The sequence below is a fragment of the Ceratotherium simum genome, chromosome 1, assembly GCF_057802395.1.
Source record: "Ceratotherium simum simum isolate JZ-2026a chromosome 1, ASM5780239v1, whole genome shotgun sequence".
NCBI lineage: Eukaryota > Metazoa > Chordata > Mammalia > Perissodactyla > Rhinocerotidae > Ceratotherium > Ceratotherium simum.
In genome coordinates, this window is record NC_141900.1 from 81,239,157 (window position 1) to 81,258,436 (window position 19,280).

Sequence of the window (19,280 nt, forward strand, 5' to 3'; positions counted from 1 at the left end):
CAAAAATAAAGATTTCCCCAGATGCTTGTTGCAGCCGTTTCTGATATTACATAAAATGATAATTTGTTGCTTGATAATTCTAATTTTAAATGTCCATATGGACTTTTGGAAAATTAAATTTAAACATATCTCTCTCTTCACCACAGCTCCCTCCACTGTAAATCTTTTCATAATCTTCAGGTAAAATGTTATTTTTAAATGAAAGCTTTCTTCTCATTGTCACGTATCATCAAAAGATGCCTTCTCTGTTTCTGAGAATCCTGTTTAATTAAATTTAAATTGAGCTCTTGTTGCATTGATTAATGGTGCTTTTATTAGAAAATAAATCAAGTTCCATCTACTTTATTTTTCATACTCTTGAACTACATTTATTATTAATCTAAATTAAAAAATCTAATCCAGATTGTAGAACCCAAGTTGGGAAGTTCCTGTTTTGTTTTTCCTTCTTTTAAAGACTTCCCTACAAAAGAGTACAGTTTAAGTACACGTTACTTTTAAGCACCTATAGATCTTTTTATGGTACTGAATCTTTAGTTTTAAAGATGGAAACACGATATACTAAAGGAAAACTAAATATTAACAAATACCTATTTTCAACTGCTTGAGAGAATAAGATGGCTTAATAAATAATCATGAAAGATGCAGTACCATTCCAAATAGAATATAACTTTTAGATTATGAAATATCTACAATTGTACACTACTGTATTAGCCAGTGTTACCCCTGTGTCTTAAATCTGTCAAGACTGACTACACTATTGTTTCAGGACTAGAAGACACCACACTCCACATACTTGATTATTTACTAAGACTCTAAATCTAGTGTCAGTCTGCTCCTTTAGCTCTTCAGGAGTAAATTTCATTGAGTACCTAAAGTCTAGAGGCCTGTACCATCCGGGCATCCCTTCTTGAGAAGGAATCCCCCCTCCACTCTAGCTGAAGGATCTCTAAGGAGAGATATCAAGAGGCTACAGAGACTACACTTGAATCTGAGGAAGAATACTGCCTTCACTGAATTGATTTACTCATAAAGCCCTTCATATTTTGACAGTGCTCTACTGAAGGTCACTAGTCAGCATCTAATTGACTCAGCAAATAGCCTTTTCTTGGTTCTCATCTTCCACAGCTCATCACCTTCCTTAAATGCTTGTGTCCCTTATCTTTAGGTACACTGTACTGTCCTCCCAACTCTCTCATGACTTCTGTTTTTTCCTTCTGTTATTGGATACTTTTCCTCCTTCTTCAATATAAATGTAGGTAATCCTCAAAATTTTATCTTCAGGTCTCATCTCTTCCCTGTAGATATTTTCCACCTTTGCATCAACCATCACCTCAACACAAAAGAGTCCCAACTCTATACTTCTGGAAACATTCCTAACTGATTGCTAGACTTTCCCATCTGAAAATATGCACACCTCAAAAATCAACATCTGTTACCATTTGTACATGCCCTTTGTCTTTCTTCTTCTGTATCTCATCTCTTGTCATTCCCTCCATCTGGAGTCCCTTTGCAATTTCAGGCTGTTGAAATTCTGCTTATATGTCAAGCCTTAAATACCACTTCTAGCTCGAGGCTTTTTCCGACCTCCTTAACCTCATTTGGTGTCTTCATGTTTTGAACTCTCATGGCATTCTGGGTATGTCTAAATTATGGAACAAATAAATCATTACTCCATATGATATGTAGGTAATTTATATAATGTCTTATATACTATATATATATATAAGTATATATATATACTTTATACTATAATTCACAATTTTCTCCCACTAAACTATATATATACTAATAAAATGTAACTTTTCCCCGTCTATAACTGAGCTGATTAACCTCACAAGCCACCACCCACCTGATGTGAATAAAGGACAGTAGTAAATGGCATATATGGCATGACACTATTTTTGGAAAGAAATGTATGGTGAGTGTGGTTATGCACGTATATTTCCTGACTTTACTCACCATTGAGGATAAATGCTTCACGTATGTAGCAATACTACTAACCCCAGCGTTCTGAGGACTCTCATATGTGATTAGCAGGAAATCCAATCCTTCGCCCTGACTGCACTCTCCAGTTTTCAACTTGAGGTGTCCTAGAGAAAGGGAGAGGGAAGATCCTCATTTAATCAGCACCTTTGCATTCCTTCTGCTCGTGTCCACTGCTTTTACTTATGAGATGTCAGCCTTGAAGGTGTCTTGTGTTATGTTAATGAGGCAACTTTTGGGACCACACCTAAGGATAGGGGCTGGTTGCCAGGGGAACCAGCCACGTGGTTAGAAGATTGGAACTTTCAGTCCACCGCTTTTTTTTTTTTAAAACAGATTTTACTTTATTTTATTTTATTTGTGAGGAAGATCAGCCCTGAGCTAACATCCGTGCTAATCCTCCTCTATTTGCTGAGGAAGACCGGCTCTGAGCTAACACCTATTGCCAATCCTCCTCCCGTCCACCACTTTTTAGAGAGCAGTTCTCAAGACTTCAGCTTAGTGTAAAAGCCTCAGCCAGGTGCTTCTTGTATTGAGGGAATGGGAAGGGATAAGTTTGGCCTAGCTATTTCACAGGAGTCCCTTATGTTGTTGATCCTAGTTGTTCTACAGTTGCTCCTGCTCCTGGACCTTTTGAGGAGGGAAAATAACATTAACGTGGTTAAATTAATTAACCAAGGAGGCCGTTAGACTGAGGTGGATCTAATGCCTTGGCAGCCTATGTAAGTGAACCAAAACCTAAGCCTGTAAATGCCTCAGGTTATGAAATTGAAACCTAAGCACAACCAATCACAAACAGCCAACTAGGCTTTAGCCAATCAATAATGCTCCCTACTTTGCTTCAGCCTTTTCTCTATAAAAGTCCCTGGAGTGCTCCTAACCACTTACTGTTTGGCACTGCCAAATTTGAATTGGTTTTTCTCAAATAAACTCTTAAAATTTTTAATATGTCTCAGTTTATCTTTTAACGGTTCATACAATTTCTTTTCCCTAAATTTAAAGCCTATATGATAAGTAACAATTTCCCTACTTATTTCTGGAGAAATTATAAACCTCATAAGCTTTTTAGAGAATTTTTATTACTTCTTTATGTTTTTTTGTATAGGAATTTAAATAATTGGAATTTGACCTGGCTTGTAATTTCATTAGAAATTGGAAATATGGGTGAATTTGAGCAAAATACAAAATACTCTATTGAGTCAAATCTGCTTTAATCAATATGTCTCTTCATTTTAGAAGACTCTATTATTCTCCCTCTCTCTGAGAAAATCAAAACTATAAATAACCTGAAGGTTAAAAAAAAAAATTCTATCTATGCTGGATGCCTTCAATAGGGCTCCAAACTTTCATGCAAACAAGACCTGTCTTGAAATAACATTTCATCTATTCCTGGAATGCCCTGCAACACATTGTCAGAGGCTCTACGGTGTAGATATAAACCTTTGTTGGTTTAAACTAGTAACCCCACTGTGATTTTTTTACTGGATCCTAGGTTAATAATGCCTAGGGTTATCATAATAAGCTTAGGGATTGGTGATTTCATCATATGTAAAAAACATTATCTCTCTGGGAGACATCACAAGATTTTCTGTCATTGAGTGGAAAGAATGAAATCCCTGATTACACAAGAATTTCAACTCTAGTTTCAACACACATACACATATTTAGAACCATCTTAATTTGTTCACATTTCAGTTGAAGAAAATGTATAATGAAAACCATGGTAGAACCACAACTTTCTCACCTTTGACACCATCCTTGGCAGAATTGAAAAGGGGCCCACAAAACTGAATGTTATTGGCAAAATGATGTCTTCTCTCCCCAATACTTCTCACTACAAAATATGTAAGATACCAATGACAAGCTGGAGGTTATAATTAGAACTGATTACCTATCTCCCTCTGAGAGTCCATCAGAACTCATTCCATCATGCCTTTAATGCATAAATCTCAAACTCCCAGGTTAGTTTCAACACTTATATTTTCCTCTCTACCCCCTCTCATAGAGCCAAATTCACGTCACTCCCTGGCCTGGCCAACCTGCCCATTATGGCTTCTACCATAAAATCAGCGATCAAGGATATCCCCTAGACCATACATCTCTTTTCTGAATGGTCTCTATACTTTCTTGCTATAACAGAAAACTGGCTGTCGTCTGCTTTCCCTGCAGCATTCTTATTTTATTTTATTTCTAATTGTAATAAAAAAATGACATAAAACTTTAACCATTTTTAGATGTGCAGTCCAGTGGCATTAAGTACATTCACATTGTTGTGCAATCATTTCCCCTATCCACCTCCAGGACTTTTTCCACCTGCAGCCTTCTTAATTGTTGGTTATTTTCTCTCCCTCCTATCACCTGCCATTGGACAGAGAAGGAGCAGGTGTCTCTTCGTTGCTGTTTGGGACCATTGCCCTTCCATTCACAACTTGTTGGATAACCTCAATTTTTTGAAGCACATGCCATCAATTTAAACTGAACATCAGACCAAACCCCTCAAAGTTGCAGTCATCTACAGACCCTTAGTTACGATGACCAGATTTTAGCACTTTGGTCACAAATTAAATTTATAAAGTTAAATTCAAAGTTTAATAAAAAGTTAACTCTTTTCTTTTTCCTCTCCTTTAAACCTAGTGGGAATATATCTGCCATGAGAAGAAGGAGGTGTTTTTCACTTCTCCATTCTCTTGCTAAGTACTTTCTCCCAAACACTAGGCTGCTGCTTTGGGTGGAAATGGGTGGATGTGAGTGGCTGCAGGGACACGCGGGAAATCTTTACTCGGCAGGCATCAATCTGTAATTGGCTCTTTAAAACTGACTTTTGTCTTGTGAGGGTTTTCATGGCAAAACAAGAGAAAAGGTTAAAAGACAATGACAAACTGGGAAAGATTTATTTCATATTATTTGATGGAATCACTATATTTCATAATATATTTAATAAACAACTTGTTTTGACACATATATATGTTGTTTCTAGCTTTTCTCTGTTGCAAATATAGCTCCAGTGAATGAAATTGTACCTGTAACTTTCCCCTCATTTAAATAGACTTTAGTTTTTAGAGCAGTTTTAAGTTCACAACAAAATTGAGCAGAAAGTACAGACAGTTTCCATGTACCCCTTGCCTCCACACATGCACAGCCTCCCCCACTATCAACATTCTGCATCAGAGTAGTACATTTGTCACAATTCATGAATCGCCATTGACACATCATTATCACTGAAAGTCGAGAGTTTAAATTAGGGTTGACTCTTGATGTTGTAAGTTCTATGGGTTTTGACAAATGCATAATGACATGAATCCACTATTATAGTATCACACAGAATAGTTTCAGTGCCCTAAAAATCCTCTGTGCTCCACGTGTTCATTCCTCCCTCCACCCTAACCCCTGGAAACCACTAATCTTTTTACTGTCTCCAAAGATTTGCCTTTTCCAGAATGTCACATAGCTGGAATACTTTTCAGATTGCTTTCTTTCACTTAGTAACATGCACTTAAGTTTCCTTCATGTCTTTTCATGGCTTGATAGCTCATTTCTTTTTAAGGCTGAATAATATTCCATTGTCTGGATGGATCACAGTTTATTCATCCATTCACCTGCTGAAGGACATCTTGGTTGCTTCCGAGTTTTGGCCATTATGTATAAAGCTGCTATAAACATCCTTGTGCAGGTTTTTGTGCGGACATAAGTTTTTAAGTAATTTTAGGTAAATACCTAAAGGAGTACAATTTCTGGACCATATTGGAAGAGTCTGTTTAGTTTTGTAAGAAATCGCCAAACTGTCTTCTAAAGTGACCATTGCATTTTGCATTCTCACCAGCAATTAATGAGAATTCCTGTTGCTCCACATCCTCACCAGCATTTGGTGTTGTCAGTGTTCTAGATTTTGGTCATTCTAAGTAGGTGTGTATTGGTATCTCATTGTTGTTTTCATTTGCATTTCCCTAATTGCATATGACGTGGAACATCATTTTATATGCTTACTTGCTATCTGTATATCTTCTTTGGGGAGGTGTCTGTTCAGATCTTTTGTCCATTTTTTAATCAGATCATTCATTTTCTTATTGTTGAGTTTTAAGAGTTCTTTGTAGATTTTGGGTAATAATCCTTTATCAGATGGGTCTTTTGCAAATATTTTCTCCCAGTCTGTGGCTTGTCTTCTCATTCTCTTGACATTGTCTTTCATAGAGCAAAAGTTTTTAATTTTGATGAAGTCCAGCTTATCAGTTATTTTTTTCATGGATTGTATTTTTGGCGTTGTATCTAAAAAATCATTGCCATGCCAGAGGTCATCTAGATTTTCTGCTATGTTATCTTCTAGGAGTTTTATAGTTTTGCATCTTACATTTAGGTATCTATAACTTTTTGCAATGTATTAAATTATACTGGTTTCACCACTGTCTACCTAGGCCTGGCTTACTGCCTGAAACAGATACTCAAAGAAGACTTGTTGAGGGGCTGGCCTGGTGGCGCATTGGTTAAGTGCATGCTCTGCTTCGGCGGCCTGGGTTTGCAGGTTCAGATCCCAGGCACACACTGACGCACCACTTGTCAAGCCATGTTGCGGCAGTGTCCCATATAAAGTAGAGGAAGATGGGCATGGATGTTAGTCCAGGACCAATCTTCCTCAGCAAAAAAGAGGAGGATTGGCATTGGATGTTAGCTCAGGGCTGATCTTCCTCACACACACAAAAAAAGAAGACTTGTTGAATAAAACCAAGCATATGTATGTATGTGTATAAATGTATGTATATATGTTATAAGTTAGAAAATTTAGATCTAGTTTTATATTCTGAATAATAAAAATGGCTAGAAAATAGAATAAAACCTCAGTAAGCATCATGAGGAAAGAATTAATTATATTTAAAAATTCATACTATTCATAATGTGTTACGGCAGTAGAAGTTTATTATAAAATGCATACTAAGAACCAAGATAATGCCAAAGTAATAAATTTTCTATAGGTTAGTGACAAAGATAGATTGTGTAACTTTTATATACATAGAAAACTTGATTAAAATCCTTTAGAGGGGCTGGCCTGGTGGTGCGAGCGGTTAAGTGCACGTGCTCCACTGCGGCGGCCCGGGGTTCGCCAGTTCGGATCCTAGGCGTGCACCGACGCACTGCTTGTCAAGCCATGCTGTGGCAGTGTCCCAAATAAAGTGGAGGAAGATGGGCACGGATGTTAGCCCAGGGCCAGTCTTCCTCAGCAAAAAAAGAGGAGGATTGGCAGATGTTAGCACAGGGCTGATGTCCTCACAAAAAAAAAAAAATGAAATTCCTTTAGAAAAGAAAACTTGTAACTGGATTTTACTAAGTACAATATTTTGGATTTTTAGCAACTTTGTGTCTAAAAAGTTTAATGTGATATGACATTTAACAAAGAGTTTTTCCAAGGTGTCATGATTTATTAAATTATGACATATATACATATATACCATACATGCCGTCATGAGAAGAGGGACATAAAGAGTAATATTTAGGGATAGTGGGTGTTCTTACATTTTCCCTAAATTCCAGACAAAGATAAGAAGAAGGGTTACTGTGATTTTTTGCGGGGGTGGGGCATCACATTAAGATCTCATGGTTGAAGAAGAGTGAAGGGGTGGAGTCATTTCTGTTGACTTAGTGATTCCTCCGGTTGGTGCCATAACACAAATTCCTCATGAAGTCAATTGTCTCAATAATATCTAATTTATTTAAAAGAGTAAATCATCATTCACAGTTGTTGATTTAAAAATTCAATGTTCAGAGAGCCTATGACTTAGTCAAGTTTCTTTACAAACTTGGGGTGTTATGTCGCAAGAGTTAAAATGTGATTTTGATTGGTATCTATTCCTGCATTTAATATATTAAATAAAGACTTTGAGAACTACATAAAAAGTAACGTATGACTCTTAGAAAGATACTGCGTTTATTACATCCTTTATTTTATTTTTAAATTCCTTTATTTTAAAAAATATGTATATGATAAAATAATTTTGATACATAACTTCAACCACACTGCTTTCAGGATGAGATCTTGTTGGCTGGAATGTGTTAATTATATGACTGTTTTTGTATCCTGGGAAGATTCTTTGGCAGTTTTTGGTTCAACTGACTATTTCGAAGGGACTTAAAGAGCCAAGTTTCATTTGGAAATTAACTACTGAAAATATAGTCCAATTTCTTCATGGGAAAAATCATGGATTTAAAGAACTAACAGGTTTTTAGGCTGATTTATATACCTAACAGAAGATGATAGCACCAAATCCATAATCAACAGCAGGTAAATACCATAGCAATCTGTTTTCTATTTCAGCCTGCGCTAATTCCAAGGGTAATTGCTGTCTTTTAAAAACAAGCAAACAGAAAAATCTTTGAGGTTGGTGCATTTCAAATGGTAAGCAAGGTATTACTTATTGTTAGTACCATTTGTTATTTCTTTTCATTCCATTAAATATTTGTTAAAATGCCAATATTTGTTAATGTTTAATAGGGCATATCCTTGGAGTCACTTTTCCAGTAATCAATAAGGAGACGTAGCAATCCATTTATACTTTCTTTTCTGGTTCCCCTACAACTAAATGTTTGTCAGTACAGGATGGTTTAGGTCAATGTTGTCAGAATTATAGGAAATTAAAAACAGAACAGCTAGCAGATAGAGTTTGCATAGCTCAGGATTTGTGTGAAAATTTTTACTTTAGTTTTATTCACTGAATTTTTTTTTTTCACATTTCAAGTTTTTTAAAAAAAGCCTTATTTTTCTTCCTCGTTCAGATCAAACTATAATTTACACCTAGATATCAATAAACCTCATAAATCTTTAAAAAAACTTGGTCTCCACTTAAAGAACAGCTTAAACACCACCATGAGTTTACTTGATATGCTATTCGTTGTGTAGTATAAAACTAAAGGGATATTTGACTCCATCCTGTCTAATTTTTTTCCCCTTTTTGTTTTTAAGGAGACTACTGTAATGGTGAAAACTATAAGCCATGTGTAACCCGTGGGTGGCATGGTTAGGAATGCTGCTGCTCTTGACCAAGTCCACTCATTCAGCCCTCAAGCCAGCAATGCCTCCGGTGATCAAGAACCAACCTTTCAACATTTTCTGGGCTGCCCCAACAATGCAGTGTCAACATTTCTTCAACGTGGATCTGAATCTTCACTTGTTTAATATTATATCAAATCCTTTAGAGACTCAGAGTGGGTCAACAATTGCCATAATTTATCCAAATGAATTAGGGTATTACCCTTATTTCTCTCAAGATGGAAAACCCTTTAATGGAGGGATACCACAGAATATGAGCCTTTCTAGACACCTTAGGAAGACTGCTGATGACATTGCAAAAGTTGTCCCTTGGTGGAGATCAGAAGGTCTTGTTGTCATTGACTGGGAAAGCTGGAAACCCCAATGGGATAGAAATTGGGGCAATAGAATGATATATAAAAACTACTCCCTAACCTTCGCTAGAAACCACCATCCTGATTGGTCAGAAATGAAAGTGAAAACAGTTGCCCAACAGGAATTTGAAAATGCTGGAAGGAGTTTTATGAACACTACTCTCACACTGGCTTTAGAAATGAGACCAAAATGTTTATGGGGCTTTTATCTCTATCCAGACTGCTACAATTATGATTACAGGGTAAATCCACAGATCTACACAGGTAAATGCCCAAATGATGAAATTTTCCTCAATGACCAACTCCAGTGGCTATGGGAAAAAAGCACCGCACTTTACACTTCAATATATTTGGATAGAATATTGAATTCAAGTTTAAATGCTTTGAAATTTGTTCATTATCGAGTTAGAGAAGCCATGAGAGTTGCTGAAAAGGCTAGACCTGACTATGTTTTGCCAGTTTTTATTTTTTCCAGACCATTTTATTTGCATAGCATTGAAGCTTTGTCACAGGTAAGAAAAAGTACAGTCACTCACAGATAAAATGGAAATTTAGTAGAATGACTATATAAAGTCTAGGAAAAAATGTTTTAAGATGCTTATTTTCTTATACATTTCTTCAAATGTCAAGCCAATTCTGAAACAGTGTCACTGACAATTAGATGTTTACTTAGAGTTTTTAGATGATGATTCTTACAAGCTTAACCTTTATAGGGGTTTCCTGCAGAACAGTTGCTAAACTTGAGTTAAATCATGTAACAGATAGATTAATTTTAACCGGGGAAAATTTCAAAATCAGCTTTTTAATATGAAAGAGTAGCAGCAATTTTCCAAATCAAAAACATACAAAATAGAGCTTGGGTAAATTACTAACCAACCACATTTTTTGTTATATTGTATTTTTATGTATTAATTGATTAAGTTAATTGAAAAATAACATAGATTCTGTTGATTCTATCTTTAAGAGTCTACAATGTGATCTGCTGGTTAATGTCAAGGCATTAAAAGTGATTTATATAAACAGACAGCTATTGTCAAACTTAACTCAATGTAGGAAGCACAGAGATGTGGGAATGAGCTTGTTTGGAAGGCAATGAGTTTGCAGACACTTGGAAGTGTTCAAGCTTTAGCTAAGTTGTCATTTAGCTAGGATATTATTGTAGGGATTCAATCACTGGATGGGTGGCTAGATAAGAAACCTTTAAATCTTTATCCATATCTGTGATCCCACAATTCTGTTATTCCAGTACCCAACACAGAAGCAGGGCTGTTGGATAGACAATACACAGCTCACCTTCTTAGACCACTTATGTTTGAGATAAAGGCATTTAAAAGCGGTACCAATTCTTTCTCAAATATTTCAGAATAAAATCTATTGACCCAAACACTGTTAATTAAACTTGACATTTCTATCATTGTAGGATTACTCAGTGTTATTCAAAATGGAATGTTCGTTCAATAAGTTTAGAAGGAAAAGAATCCAAGTATGGGGGCGGCCCTGTGGCGTAGCGGTTAAGTGCGCGTGCTCTGCTGCTGGCGGCCCGGGTTCGGATCCCAGGCGCGCACTGAGGCATTGCTTGTCAGGCCATGCTGTGGCGGCGTCCACATAAAGTGGAGGAAGATTGGCACAGATGTTAGCTCAGGGCCAGTCTTCCTCAGCAAAAAGAGGAGGATTGGCATGGATGTTAGCTCAGGGCTGATCTTCCTCAACAAAAAAAAAGAGAATCAAAGTATCATGACAAAAAGTTGGAGGATCTCAGAGGTATCCAATCCACTTCTCGTCCAAACATGGATTCTTTCTTACTTAGCCTCTGTTTTAGCACTTTTTAATAAGGCTCTCCCTATTCCAGAAGGAAAACTGCCGTTTGGAGACAGTATTAAATCCTAGAAGGTTCTTGAGTATGAATCCCCTCTGCCTCTGGATTACTTCATACCACTAGTTTCTAATTCTACCTTCTGGTGCAACATAGAATAAATCAAATCCTTCTTTCAAAACCACTTGTCTGGATATTTGAAGACATCAGCCATCTACTAAAGTCTTCTTAAGAAGTTATTCCTCAAATACCAGATGTCTCAAATCATGTCACTTTCTCAAATCCTTTTGGAAAAAAGACTAGATTATATTTATTTATTCAAAAAAATCAAGGATAGAACTACCATATGATCCAGCTATCCCACTGCCGGGTATTTATCCAAAGAACTTGAAAACACCAATTTGTAAAGGTACATGCACCCATGTGTTCTTGCAGCGTTCTTCACAATAGCCAAGACTTGGAAGCAACCTAAGTGCCCATCAAGCGACGAATGGATAAAGAAGATGTGGTATATATACACAATGGAATACTACTCAGCCATAAGAAATGATGAAACCCAGCCATTTGTGACATCATGGATGGGCATTGAGGGTATAATGCAAAGTGAAACAAGTCAGAGGGAGAAGGTCAAATACCGTATGATTTCCTTCATTAAGTAGTAGATAATAACAACAATAAACAAACACATAGGGACAGAGATTGGATTGGTGGTTACCAGAGGGGAAGGGGGGAGGGAGGAGGGTGAAAGGGATAATTCGGTACATGTGTGTGGTGATGGGTTGTAATTAGTATTTTGGTGGTGAACATGATGTAATCTATGCAGAAATAGAAGTACAATGATGTACCCCTGAAATTTTTACAATGTTATAAACCAATGTTACTGCAATAAACAAAAAATTAAAAAAAAATTGTTTATTGAGTGCCTACAATGTGTCAGACATGATATGTTATTTTTTTTATTTTTATTTTTTGAGGAAGATCAGCCCTGAGCTAACATCTGATGCCATTCCTCCTCTTTTTTTTTTGCTGAGGAAGGCTGGCCCTGAGCTAACATCTGTGCCCATCTTCCTCCACTTTATATGGGACGCCGCCACAGCATGGTTCGATAAGCAGTGCATCGGTGCATGCCTGGATCCAAACCTGCGAACCCCGGGCCGCCGAAGCGGAGAGCGCGCACTTAACCGCTTGCGCCACGGGGCCGGCCCCCAGGCATGATATATTGTTAATAATAATAGTAGAAAATAATGATAATCCACATAGTTTGTCTTGATAGAAAATGAGAGAATGAGATGAGCCACATTTTAATGAAGATCTTGTTCATAACTTTCCCATTTTTTGCAATATTAGATTTTAGAAGTCAGTTATAAGTATCACCTCCGAGCTCTACTTCAGAAATCAATAGACCACATATCCTCCTCGCCAAAAACTATAGAATTACCTGAGTATTATTATGTTGAAGTGTTTTAATATTATCCTATTGCCTTCCATGTTTCACATATCAACAAACAGTATGGCTGTTTCTCACTTACTGTCTAAATAACATAACTTTTCAATGAAATCATTTAAAACCAACTCTGCTTGATATTTTCTTTCAGAAGTGCCTCAGTTTAAATAAGAGACTTGATTTATATTTAAGGAATGAGATACTAGTTAGTATAATGGAAGAATGATTTCCTTTCTTGTGTGTTACTTAGACAAGTTGCAGAACACAAGTGCTAGCGTTACTGGAGCCTTCCTATGATGCAGGAAAGCTTTGCTGTAGCATGGCCATTTTCTCAGTCTCGTCTTTGAACACTCCACCTTTGCACAGGATCTCTGATTTTCCACACCTTGCAGGGAAGGAAAGAATGCAGATTGCACCATCAATCATCTCCTCTATCTTTCATCTCTCCCTATTCCCTGCTTCTTTGCTCTTGGTCTATAATCAGGAACATAACCTCCTCAGTTTCTCATCTTGGTGAATTATAATCTCCTTAGTCACCCAACTTGAAAGTCACTTGGATGCCTCCCTTCTCTTTCCATTATCCAATAGGTAACTAAGACTCATCCATCTTAGTTTCCACATGACTCTTCAATTTGTCCCTTCTGCTTTACAAGGACTGACATTGCCTTTGCTGAGGCCCTCATCATTTCTCACTGAGCAGTTTCCATCATCTCCTAATTGGCATCCCTGCCTACCATCTTGACATCCCCCTCCAGTACATTTTTTATATGACAGCCAAAAATATCTATTAAAGTTGCAAATTGGTGGCTTTATAGTACTGAAACTTTTTTGTAGTTAAGTCCTAATACTTTAAAACAGCATAAAAGACTCTTTGCATTTGGATCCTGTTTATATACAAGGATTCAGGGGCCTCGTTTTTCCCTAAATCTCCTGTGCTTTACCACAAGAGTTACTGGCAGTTCTCCGGATGGATTGTGCTTTTTCCTACATATGAGCCTGTGCTCTTATTCTCCCTACTGGACATAAAACTCTTTTCTCTCTAGTCTGTATTGTGAATTTATACTCATTTCCAAAGATCAATCTGAAATTTCACCTGTTCAAGGAAGCCTTCCCAGACTCTTCCAGGAAGCATTAAGCACTTGCTCCAATCCGTATATGTCTTGTGTGTGCTAATATAGAGCTTAATTTATTATACTGTAATTACTTGTTTATATGTCTGTCTCAACCACCACACTAAAGCACTTTCTCAAAGACAGGAACTGGAATCTATTTCATTTCTATGGTCTCAGTGTCTAGATTATTGCCTGGAACATCATACATATTTATCAAATAAGTGTAAGTATCCAAGGCAGAATTGCCTTTTCCAATTCTGCTCTATAGTCCTTTGTTTTAGTATCAAAGATAATATTATCAATGTGTTCTTTACCACAGTTGATGGGTTGAGTCTTATGATTGAATTGTCAATGACTAAATTTGGTTTGGCAGAAACTACTTGAGGTACTTCTCTTTTCTAGGAGGACTTAGTATATACAATCGGTGAGAGCGCTGCATTGGGGGCAGCAGGAATAATATTGTGGGGAGGATATGAATATGCTGATTCAAAGGTAAGCTGTGATTTCTCTGTCAGCATCTTGAATATATCCTAGATATTTTTTTTTATTTTACTGTTGCATGTCAGAGGCAAATGGTTGCTGATTATCTGCTCACTTGACTTTAATGAAGTTCAAAAAGAGTACAGGGACTAACATTGTTTGAGCACCTACTATGATTAGTAGAGGCGTGGAAAGAGCACCAGCTTTCCAATCAGACCACCCTAAGCGAGAATTCAGTGTTTACATTCTGGGGGTGTAATGCTGGGCAAGTTAATTAACCTCTCTGAGTCTCAATTTCTCCATCTAAATAAAAGTACTGAAATAAAACCTACTCTACAGGAATTGTGGTAAATTAAATGATATAATATATATGTGACAAAAGAAAAAGAATACTACATTTAAAAAATAAATATTATTTCATCCACCCCAAGGAGGATGGCGTCTCCAAAAACGGTTCTTTATTTTCTGATTACCTATGATAGAAATGTTCGTGGTAGGAAAAACATATGTATATAAAAGTTTATTACCAATCTACTTTTCACAGTAGTGCACACACAAGATCACTATTATTTTTCCACAGCTGACTTGGAACATGCTCTATTGGTTGCCTATCTCACTGCCTAAGTGAAAATTCTGAGATCACGGTTGTTCCTCACTTTCAGGTATTAACAGATAGTCCCATTTGAGTATTAAAACATCTAGTGTCATAAAACATAAGAACAGCCGTATCTCTCTCATTGGTCATAACACAAATCAGTACCATGGAGTTGTTAAGAGCAGGAGGCCTGGACTTGGACTGCTTGGGTTCCAATGCTCACTTTTTGTCACCTACTAGACATGTAACCTTGAGCAAGTCACTCACTCTACAATTTCTTTATCTGTAAAGTGGGGAGAATAATAGTATCTATCTCATAGGGCTGTTATGAGAATTACATTGTTAATAGATGTAAAGCACTTAAAAATGTTGTATCTGGCATATGGTGAGTGCCACGTAAGTGTTGGTTATTATTATCCAGGTTAAAATTTCTCTCCCCTCTTCCCTATACCCCAAACTTGGCTCTAAGGTATGGGAAAGAGGAGTACGGTCAATTACTTTGTTCATTTACTTCAAGGATGGGTGTGGGAGACTGGTTTGGGGAGGAAGCAAAGTGGGCAATGTAATTTTTATTTATTTGGTGGCATTTATAATTATTTTTGTCTCTTGAAGGTCTTCTTGCATGGCTGCCACATAGGGGCTGGCTCTTTCTCGCATGAGGGGCTGCTGAGATTTGGTTAGACACACCCTCATCCCCCACAGAATTTGTACCTGCAAGGTTTTGCCCCTGAGGCATTGGAAAGAGGGGGTTGGCATATGCTGAGATGGGGAAGGCTGCCAGAGTTGCAGGCTGAGAGGAGGATTAGGAGATCAGATTGGAGTGTGCTAAGTTTGAAATGCTTGTGAGACATCCAAGTGGAGAGGTCCAGTAGGTATACGATCGGTTCAGGGATGGAGTCTGGGAAGTACACACTTGGGAGTTCTATTTAAAGCAATGAGATGGGATGAGTTTATCCAGAGAGAGTACAGCTAGAGAAGAGAAGAGGTCCGAGAATTAAGCCCAGGCCACTCCAGTGTTAAGAGGCAGGGAAGATGAGCAGGAGCTATAAAGGAGACTAAGAAGGAGCCTTCAGTGAGGTAGGAAAAAACCAGGAGTGTGATATCCTGGGAGCTAAGTGAAGAAGGTATTTCAAGGAAGAGGGCTGGGACAGAACAGGGGATGCCCAAGTTGAACTTGATTGTGTTTACCTGTGTTCTATGCTGTCTTTTATAACAGTCTCCCCTCAATCTTTTTCTTTCTTTTTTGTTTTTGTGAGGAAGATTAGCCCTGAGCTAACATCCGTTGCCAGTCCTCCTCTTTTTTTTTCTGGAGGAAGACTGGCCCTGGGCCAACATCTGTGATCGTCTTCCACAGCACGGCTTGACAAAGTGGTGCCTCGGTGCGTGCCCGGGCTCCGAACCCGCAAACCCCAGCCCACGGCCACCGAAGCTGAGTGTGCGCACTTAACCGCTATGCTGCCAGCTGGCCCCCCTCTTTCTTTCTTTTTCTGTTCAATAGTTTGCTTGTTTTTCTTTTATTTCATCTGTCCTGGAAACCTCTCAGATGCCTCAGACAAGGAGTCTCGTCCTGACTAAAAATAGCATTTGTTCCTAAATATAAAAGGAGGCCGGCCTAGACTGAATGTGCCTGGAACAAAAATATTACACACAGGATTTTCAGAACTTATTTCCCAGAGTGATACCTAGTTCAACTGCCTGTCATCAGGAGCTTTATTCTGTCTTTGATTTTCTATTTGAACCCCCTAAATCCTTACTAGATGGATTCACTAATAAAACGGCCTCTTTTTACTGAGAAAACATCTTACTGTTTTAAATTAATTCGAATTTAATTAAGTATTAGTGTTAATATTGATTAAAATAATTGAAGCACTAATAGAAAACTCAATTCATGTAATTAATGAATCTACTAGGATTTTCCCATGGTCCTTCCTATATGGATCAAGGCAGGCATTTATCAAGATTCTAGCCAGATTCTTCTGGGTTAGCTGATGACATCATTTCACTTAGGCTAGCCCATCCTAGCAGCAGTGTGATCATCAATAGGTGGAAATGTGTCCTAGTGTTAAAGCCCAAAGTTTGGACACATCAATGACACCTAAAGGTAGACCTGTGGGGAGACAACCTTACTTACTATCGTTGGACTTGATACAGTAGTCCCTGCTTATCCATGGTTTCACTTTCCGCGATTTCAGTTACCCGAGGTCAACTGTGGTCTGAAAATAGTAAATGGAAAATTCCAGAGATAAACAATTCATAAGCTTTAAATTGCAAGCCAGTCTGAGCAACATGATGAAATCTTGCGCCATCCTGCTCCGTCTTGCCCAGGACACTATGTCACAATGCCTATGTCATTTACCTCGTTTCATTTCATCACGTAGGCATTGTATGTATCATCTCAGATCATCACAAGAAAAAGAAGGATGAGTACAGTACAACAAGATATTTTGAGAGAGAGACTGCATTCATATAACTTTTATTACAGTATATTGTTATAATTGTTCTATTTTATTATTAGTTATTGTTGTTGATCAGTTGTTGTTACTGTGCCTAATTTATAGATTAAACTTTATCATAGGTATGTATGTACAGGAAAAAAGGTAGTGTATATAGGGATCGGTACTATCCAGTTTCAGACATCCACTGGGGGTCTTGGAATGTATCCCCCTCGGATAACAGAGGACCACTATATGCTAGTACAAGTGACTTGTGCATTTGGCTGTAAATAATGATCTTTTATATTATACCTCCTACAACATGACTGATGGATAAATGAAGTATGGTATATTTATACTATGAAATACTGATCCAGAACTAAAATGAAAAAAGCAGAGATACAAGTATCAACATGAAAAAAAAACTCTAGAAAATGTTAAGCTTAAAAAGCAAGTTGCAGAAAATAAAATATTCCAAATGATATAAATGAATATAAAAGTTTAAAAACACAAAATAACACTATATATTGCTCATAATGACATATGTATGTAGTAAAGTTATAAAAGCGTAGATGCAAAGACTACCTCCCAACTTCAGGAGAACCATTATCTCTGCATAGGTAGGGAGAAGACGAGGTAACTTCGCAGTCTTAGAAAAATCTGACCTGATGTTAACATATTGTAAGTATCAACGTTGAAAATGTTTCACAATTAAAATTAAATAAAAAAAAACCCATCCCATATGAATTATTATTTTGTTAAAGTGTTACTACAAATATCTCTCTATATTAAGGAGTAGTCTCTAGTGGGAAAATGTGGAATCATCTTCCACATTTGGAATGATATGAAATGCGTAGTTCATAATATTCCTAATCAAAGACATGGATCTTTCTCCTCAGCCTTACCAAATACAAAACTTCAGCCATTAACACCATCTGGATAATGGAATCACATTTTGAGAGTGATCTAAATAGACCTCTTGTTTTCTACAGGAGGCCTGCTTGTCTGTGCGAAAATTTATTCAAGGGCCATTGGGCCATTACGCTGTTAATGTTACATCTGCAGCCAAACTCTGCAGTCAAAGTCTATGTAACAATAATGGAAGATGTGTTCGAAAAACACCTGAATCCCCCTCCTATCTGCATATGCCTGAAAGCAGCAGTAAGAAATACGTCCTAAATAAGAGCTTCAAATACATCACTTCTCCAATCAACAAGCTGAAGACAATAAAGGACATGCAGAATGCATTTGTGTGTCACTGCTATCACGGCTGGCATGGAGAGTCTTGCCAGCAACACCCTTCAGATCTCCTGAGAGAGAAGAATAAGGCTCCTGTGGCAAACTTTAATTTATCAGTTTTTCTCAGCATGACCTTATCTGAGATTCTGTTGAATTTTTTTACCCCCTACTACAATGTCAATTTTTTCTTGAAATACTGAAGAGAAGAAAATGTTGATTTTTTCTTCTTTAACTTCAACCTACTTCTAAAATATTGGCTTTAAAGAAAAAAAAAAGTAATCACTGACTCCATTCCTTGATAGAGTGATTATTTATTGGGTGCTCACTTCATGCTGGGCACTAGGGATATGGAATTGAACACACCAAAGTCCCTGCCCTCAGAGAGCTTAAATTCTTGTGGGAAAATGAACAATAATAAATAAACAAATACGTATACATCAAATGGTGATAAGTGCTGTGGAGAATAATAAAGTGGAGTTAAGGGATTAGGGAGCATGGGAGAGCACTGGAAATTGAATGTTGGGTAGTGAAATAAGGCCTCCCTAACGAGATGACCTGATGGCAGGAGGAGAAGGTCACAGATGTATCTGAGAAGACCATTCTCGGCAGAGGGAATAGGAAAGAGCAAAGGTAAAAGCCTTTAAGCAGGAGCAGGTTTGGAGTGTTTCAGGACATCAAGAAGGTCAGTGTGGCCGATGTAGGAGGAAGAGTAAGGGGAGTGGGGAGGTAGGTCATTAATTAACTTTATTCAAACCAAGAGTCTGAGTGAAGGGAATTTTTTTTTTTAATAATTGAA

At 37.4% G+C, this 19,280-nt stretch overlaps 1 protein-coding gene across 1 annotated transcript in view; it reads left to right on the forward strand.

Annotated features, from left to right (window-relative positions):
• The window catches only part of LOC101401271 (hyaluronidase Ccc Hy-4-like), a 70,816-nt gene extending 52,132 nt beyond the window's left edge, over window positions 1–18,684 (forward strand). The window contains exons 2-4 of the mRNA XM_087430268.1: window positions 8,930–9,881; window positions 14,141–14,230; window positions 18,238–18,684. Coding sequence (XP_087286394.1) covers window positions 8,961–9,881; window positions 14,141–14,230; window positions 18,238–18,684 — 1,458 coding nt within the window. The 5' untranslated portion in view covers window positions 8,930–8,960. The remainder of the gene's footprint in view (window positions 1–8,929; window positions 9,882–14,140; window positions 14,231–18,237) is intronic.
• Window positions 18,685–19,280: the final 596 nt, after the last annotated feature.